Source organism: Chenopodium quinoa, unplaced genomic scaffold (genome assembly GCF_001683475.1).
Source record: "Chenopodium quinoa cultivar QQ74 unplaced genomic scaffold, ASM168347v1, whole genome shotgun sequence".
NCBI lineage: Eukaryota > Viridiplantae > Streptophyta > Magnoliopsida > Caryophyllales > Amaranthaceae > Chenopodium > Chenopodium quinoa.
The window spans coordinates 616,501-624,432 of NW_018742205.1; the positions used below are offsets into that span (position 1 = coordinate 616,501).

General features: G+C 31.0%; 2 protein-coding genes across 2 annotated transcripts; both read left to right on the forward strand.

The window, feature by feature from the left end:
* LOC110725425 (defensin-like protein 2) lies at positions 1–885 on the forward strand. Its single transcript, XM_021904907.1, has 2 exons — positions 1–215; positions 505–885. Exons 1-2 carry the CDS (start codon positions 152–154, stop codon positions 672–674), a joined length of 234 nt encoding a protein of 77 aa, XP_021760599.1. The 5' UTR covers positions 1–151; the 3' UTR covers positions 675–885.
* Positions 886–4,216: 3,331 nt separating this feature from the next.
* LOC110727343 (defensin-like protein) lies at positions 4,217–5,303 on the forward strand. The gene is made up of 2 exons (XM_021906910.1): positions 4,217–4,375; positions 4,916–5,303. Exons 1-2 carry the CDS (start codon positions 4,312–4,314, stop codon positions 5,086–5,088), a joined length of 237 nt encoding a protein of 78 aa, XP_021762602.1. The 5' UTR covers positions 4,217–4,311; the 3' UTR covers positions 5,089–5,303.
* The last annotated feature ends 2,629 nt before the right edge of the window (positions 5,304–7,932 follow it).

A 7,932-nucleotide genomic window follows, 5' to 3' on the forward strand; every position in this document is an offset into this window, starting at 1 on the left:
TTAAAATTAAAATATACTGGGTTTTGCCTTTACCATTTGCTATATAAATGTACCATATATTTTACACTGTAATATATATCTGTGTTATTAAGGTCTCATTGCTCTTAAACTACTGGACTAATTTTGATTTCAAGAATTAAGAAGAAGCAAAATGGCGCGCCTCATTCGTGTTCTTTCAGCTATTCTTTTGGTGATGCTCATGTTTACAGCCACAGGTTTGTTGATCTGATTAAAATTATTACCAAATTTTTAGGGTGTTTACGTTCTTTATACATATTTGTTCACAGTATTACTAAAAATGTTTATTAAGGGGTAATTTCTAAAGATTATAACAAAATCCTAAGAACAATCAACTAAGTACACACGTTACTTAATAATCTAGTATGTGTAAAGAATTATAAGTTTATAACTACTGAGTTTCAATTACTAATACATCTGTTAGTGTAGAGAAATGACTAAATTCATGAATTAATACGTGTTTTATTGATGGTTGTGCATAAAAAGAGCTAGGGCCAAATGTCGCGGAGGCTAGAACTTGCGAGACTAAAAGCTACAGGTTCAAGGGGCTGTGTGGGAGGAAGGCTAACTGTGCTGCTATTTGCCAAGGTGAAGGCTTCCAGGGAGGCCACTGCCGAGGCTTCCGTCGTCGATGCTTCTGCACTAGACATTGCTAATTAATTATTTAGCATGCATACAGAGTACTCCATACACACATATCAACACTTCATATATGTAATTTTGATAGTATGTACTATGTAATGAATGTTACCTTTCAATTTGGGGTTGTTTTGAATAATAATCAATAATGTGGTTTCTTTTCATGTTGTGGAGGTTTAAATTTGTCAAAGCTTATGTAATCAAATGGAGTTATATACTTATATATCATTTACAATTATGTTATGTACTAAATTTTTTAGTTTGAGTAAAATTTGTCATTCAATCTACACATTCATCAAATTACCTTAGTACCATTCATTTTGACAAATTTCATAGAATTTGATCTGGTGAAACTACTGTGAAAGGTACCTCTTCTCAACTCTGATCTATTTTTACCATCCATTGATGATGACATGGGCCAAGGGGTGGAAAATTACATATTTATTATTCAGACTAATAAATTGTTTAATATATACTACTCCTTCCATTCCTTTTTGTTCTACACATTATTATTTTGTGAGAAAAAAGTAATCAAAGCGTAAAAAAAAACATAAAAGAACGAGAGTACTTAACCGCGATGACTCATTCAAACAATAATTTATTTAATTTATTATTAATAGCCAAAAATCTGATTTATTATATTCTTATGTTACAGCTATTGATCTAGCAAAAGTAACTCAAAATCACCTATGTAAAATTCCAAATTGAAAATCGAAATTTCATAATCGATTTGATCTAACAAATACAAGCACGAAGCCCACGAACTTGACCTAATTCATAAAATTAATATGATTAAGATGGCTGGAGTGAATCTATTATTTATCAGAAGGAAAACACGTACAAATTAGTGTTTTACTTAGCTGTGACTTGCGCAAGTCCACTTCAAAATTGCATAGTTAAAAAAAATATGTATGTATAATACGTAATATAACTGTATAAGTGAAGGAACATGTCAAGATGACAGAGTTTGATATGTTATTACTGGTGATTACTCTTAATATTATTACAAAAAACCGATGTCCATATATTATCACACAATCACGGTATTAATTGCCTTAGTAATATGTTACTCTGTATCATAATATTGTTGGATTAATGTTAAATAATTAAAGTTTTTTTTTTCAATATATCATATATATATTTTCATACAGAGTATTTAGTATTTACTAATAGGGTAGGCACAAAAGTACCTTATAAAAATAAGGCAAAAGCTAACAATCGCCCTCGGGCGTTAGATAAGAGAGTTAAATGTGGAAATATTATAGTAAAATTAACATTAATTACACCGATCGACGCATAATTTTGTCATACATTTGAAACTTAATATTATTTTAAGTAATATATTATACTTTATCTAACGCCCCGGGATGCTTGTTAACACTATCCTAAAAATAAAGTGGCACAGAAATGTGATTATAAAAGAACCTCCTTTGATTTGAAAGAGAAAGTACCTATACCAATTGACCAAATCAGTTTCATCATGGCAAGGGAGGGTGATATTCGGAGAGCATACGAGAGCAATTTACTTGACACAGCCCCAAAAAAGAGAAAGCGCTCTGAGAAATTAATAAGCTGGACCTTCCCTCGTGAAGGTTGGGTTCGCTTAAATACCGATGGCGCTTCCAAAGGAAACCCAGGCCCTGCTGGAGCTGGTGGTGTGACGAAGCCTCGGATGGTACCATCAGAGACTGCTTGACGATGGTGTTGAAATGAGCTGCTTCGTAGTGTTTAGTTGCTTTAGTTTTCTGGTTTTTTTGCTTTGTTTATGTTATTTTCCTTGTTTTTTGCTTTCGTTTTCTTTGCTTTTCCTTTCTTTGGGCTTGACCCTCGTGTTCACCAAAAAAAAAAAAAAAAAAAAAAAAAAAAAAAAAAAAAATCCCTCCTTTCTAATAAATTTTCCTACTAATAGATTATCAAACAAATTAACGATCAAATAATTTGAATATTGACAAACGCTCTAAGTTAAACTAGATAATGCATTACTCCGGATGGACCGTATTATACTACCCGCAACTTCAATTGTATCATGCATGTCAATTAATTCTTTCTCTGAATAATTATGATTGAAGACGTATATACGTAGTAAGTTTTTTTTTTTTTTTTTTTTTTTTGGAAGAATATGTACGTAGTAATTATTACACTTAGGGTCTGTTCTGATTAACTGAACTGTGCTGAAGTGAACTGAATTAAATTGAACTGAACTGTTTATAAGAGAAGGAAATTAAAAACTGAACTGAACTAAAATGAATTGAACTGAATTTAAGCTGAAGAGAACAGACTCTTAGCCATATAATAAATGAGTCTCAAAACGTTTAGCACGTCAAAAAAACAACCAGAAGATAAAAAAAAAAACAAAAAACAAAAATTAGGTGAACATTATTACTTTCATCAATTTCATGCAAAAAGCTAAGAAATTAAAGATAAAATTGTCCAACTGATAATTTTGTACAAAAAAAAAATTCAAACTGATAATTGATGGCCAAACACTAGACCTAACTTCAAAATTTTACACCTAAGATATACAAAAATAAAAGATAGTAGTAATCATTTTGCATGAAAAAGGTGACCCCACTTAAAATTAAAGGAAGACCAGAAAAAGAGAAGATACAAGATCGAGATAATGCCCGATTATGTTGATGACAAGTAAGGAGATAAAAAGGCAAGAAAATAATAGTAACACTATACATATAGTAATGTCTAATGTAAGTGAAATGTCATTTCAAAAGGAAATCATCAATGTTATGGTAGCCAACGCAAAAGAGAAAAGAGACCTACTCCGCATACATAATTATTTCATTTGAATCACTCAATTTGTTGATCTATGCTTTTTCTAAATCTTAATTTTCAGTATGCAGCTTTTTCTAGATCTCGAACATGCTAGTAGGTTAATTAGTATAATACTTAATCATATTTTTTTCCATCCTTAAGTATTCTTTTGTTTCAAATTAAATAGACCTTTTGCAGTATTTACATGCATAATCAAGCTATTTTAACTAGTGTTAATTAAATTAAGAAGTAATGATTTATATATAAGAAAAAAATTAGTCATTATAACCCTTATCACTCAATTAAGTGTCTTATATATGAAACGGTCGCACCATCATTGAACTAATTGTGTAACTAGATCCACTAGACCATATATAAGAATATGTCTATTGGTTAAGGATATTAAACTTGGATTAATAATCTATTATTTAGTTTCAATTACACCGATTATAAAGTACCATACATGAAACAAATTATAATATTATTATTCATATTTTATATCGAACAAGTATATAGTTTGTACATTGATTTAAATGGTTATAAGAGGTGAACATCCTAATTCCTTAACCATATTAATTAAATAAGGACATATGAGGTCTAGTTTTTATAAAGGACAAAGATAATAATAATAATAATAATAATATTTATCTCGGCTTACCACTAATTTTTTATAGATCGTATGATTTTGTCTGTTGTTGAATAATAATAATAATAATAATAATAATAGTAATAGTAATAATTAAAAAAAAAAAAAAAAGGATAGCTCTGGCAGTCTGGCTATATAAAGAGGTGCTTAGTGTAGTGATAGTAGTGTGCCACAAAATCTACCCTAGTTTTATTTTAATACAAGTAAGTTGTAGTGAGAGGAAGAAAGAGAGAGAAAATAAAATGGAGCGGTCCTCACGTGTGTTTTCAGTTGTTCTTCTCATGCTTCTGCTTGTGATTTCCACAGGTTTATATTCTCTAATTCTCTTTCAATTGATTCATTCTATTTCAATTAATTTATAACCCAACTCAATTTATTTGTTATTTGCTTGAGTTTGAATACTTAGCATGTAATAATTAAATTTCATTCTTACTATATGAAATACATGTCCATAGTATATATATGTAGCCATTGAAAAGCCTTAAATGCTAAGTATATACTAGCTCCGTAATTAATAATAACTTGATCTTAATATTAAGCTACGGTCTAAGGTGACAACTCTAAATAAATGAGTCTCAACAACATGATCGGATTCAAATTTATATAACTTGATATTATTTCAATTCCAAGCTATAAATAAATCTCCTAATAAACTTGTGAAAACAGATCGGACAAAAAGAGTTAGATGTACTCAACTTTGTTCTAGTAATAGTGTTTACTTTCTTTTTCTTACCTTTAAAAAGAATTCTAATAAGTACTTATAATACAATAACAATGTTAGCCTATTAATGTTTTTTATCTTGTCAATTTACGTATGATATTTAATGCGCAAATTATCAAATACAGATATTGGTGCAAAGGTGGTAGAAGCAAGATACTGCGAGTCAGCAAGTTACAGGTTCAAGGGACTATGTGTTAGCAGGAGAAACTGTGCTAATGTTTGCAAAACTGAGGGTTTCCCCGGCGGCCGTTGCCGTGGTTTCCGCCGCCGTTGTTTCTGTTACAAACCTTGCGCCTAAGTATCGTGCTCCGATCCAGTCCGGTTTCTTTGAGTGCTAGCTAGTTAGCTAGAACTCATGACATTGAAGTACCTTTGTGTTTTTGTGTTCTAATTGTTGTTTTAAGCAACGTGTATGAGCTAGTAATGTTCTTCTTTGTGTATTATCTTTTTATAAGATGCGTATGTTGTTACCTTCCTAATGTTTCTACAGAGTAATTAATGTTACATCTGTTCCTTTTTGTTTATTTGATTTACATTTCTTCAAAGTTTCATAGTATATTTGATTACAATTTTTTTTTTTTTTTAATCATCATACACATATACTATATATATACGTATAGTAATTAACACAAAAAGGTTATGTTTTGAATCCATAACATATATCGAGTGGTAGAGATGGTGGGAAACTTACCTTGTGACTTTGAAGTCACGAATTCGGGCCCCACCAACTACATTTACTTGGGAGTAGGGGGATTTCCTTACCTCTCCCCTCTATTCTCAAACGTTGACTTATAAAGCTAGGCTCGTTTTAACCCATGAGAGGTGCCGGTTCAGTAGTGTCCTTCATCTTACCTTTAAAAACAATACTACGTATATTGAGATACTTCATAAGATCTCATATACTACTATATGAATACGGAGTTGGGTATGTTTTTCTTACTTATATATAATTAATGAATATAAATGGTAAAATTTGTCCCTCTTCAAATGAAATACGAAGTATTCTAAATGAAGAGCAAAAAGAATGAGAGTGTTTAATTAAGGTTCTACTTTCATGCCTCTTCAAATGAAATATTCTAATCAATGAAGTGAGCAAAAAGAATGAAGGTTTTTAATTAAGGTTCTACTTTCGTACTCGTATATGAAAGGAATATGTTAAGCTATTCTTGTAAACTTTTGAGTCAGATTTCCACTTCTTCAATAATTTTATCCAAAATAGTAACAAAACTACATTCAGAAGAGAATAATATTGCTAGCATAATTTTGCTTTGATCAGAAAAACGGTGCGATTTTCTGACAGTTTCCTAAAATATACGGCAATATAAACAATTATGTAATCAAACAAATTGATTTTGTTTGTATTTTTTTTAATTAGTGGTAGCTAATACGAAGTATGAAACAAGTATAAATTAATGACCACACGTCTAGAACAGAATAGCGCATCATGCATGCACCGACCAAATTTAAGAGGTACACATGTACTCATATTACTCATATACTTGTATATGTATCAATGTATGTACTAATTAGAGACACTTCCTTATACTTTTTTCGTCCTTTTAAGTTTATTCTAAATTGTGGCATTATTAAATGAAGATTTATTGTTTAGAATGTGTGTGTAGTATATAAAGTAGAGAGAAATAATCATATTAACTTATAAGGATCATGTTAGCTAGAATGAAAATGGGATATTCTTTTAAAGAAGACAAAAAAAGTAAAATAAGACGATCATTATTAAGAAATGGTCAAAATAATACCAACAATTAATAATTAAGTAAGATTAATCTTTAGATAGATTTACAATCTAAGGCCATCTTGTATCACCACCGCTAAATGAATAATTGAATATCGTAAAGATGAAAACATTATTATACTTTATGTATATTTGTATTTTAAACCTGCTAAGAATGTTGGTGCTAGAAAGTAGAAATGATGGGTCTTCAAACTTCATCATTTCCAAAACTATCCTAAACTGATCCCTGATTCGTATGACATTGTCGATCATTAACCATTAGATAATCACGTGTAACGTAACATCCTTTATTTATTTATTGTTAAGTTTTACTCCAAATAAAATGTCAGGTCATTGTTTAGGTCAAAATCTGATCGCTAGATTAGACCAGGCTCAATAAGACAATAATTAGATTAATCGGAATGCAAATGACAATACATGTTCAAAAAATCAAGATAAAAGATATGCAAATAATGAGCAAAAGGGAAAGGAGAGAAGAGACACAAAATGGTGACGCACAAAACCCCAGGAATAAGGGTAAAAACTGCGGGTGGCAATAAGTCCACCAATCCACTAGGTTGTCAGGTTGAAACAAGTACAATTTGGATTTACAATTTGATAATAACGATGATTAGGATTGCTAAAGAATACTTAATTGCTATGAGTAATAAGGCTGGAATATTTGTCATGCCTTTGTACAATGATTATTTTCCTATTTATAGCAAAGAATTAACTTGAAAGGCTTCAACGGCTCCATTCCGATCCAGAGCTAGTGGGTCAAGGTAGTTCCTACTTCCTCGCCACTATCTTTGAGGACTTATTCGTTGTAGTTTGAACTAGTCTTCATCAACGGCAAGCAAATGCTTATGGTTCCGATATTCTTAGTCACCTCTCTTGACTTGTTCAATTCAAGATACCCTTGGAAGAGTCTTTGTTTGACTTCGCTTAGAACCTAGAACTGGGTAGCTAACCATGTGATAACCTGTAACCTGTAACCTAACAACCTACGAACAAGTGAACTGTGATGAAAATTTAGGCACAACAGTTTGCCCCCAGCTTGATGTTCTGGTGAATTTTACGAGGCAAGCTTAATTATTCAAAAAGATAAGCTAAGATAAATAATGGAAAATTATCAAAAATCAGAAGATAAATGCAAATTTTCGAATCCGTTGCAAAATGATACTCCCTTGAAAAGATAACTTTGTACTGTTGGACCCATTAAATGCATGTTATAAATTAATAAAAAAGAGTTTCCTCAAGTCAGAATTTTCAAGATAATTTCAAAATAAAAAATCTAGGGTTCCGTTTGCGAAAATTGGAGAAAACAGATCGACATCGGTGAAGTGCAATTTAAGCTGGGATTTTGCCGTAGTGGAGTCGAGCTTTTCATTTATCCTGGTACGTCATTAC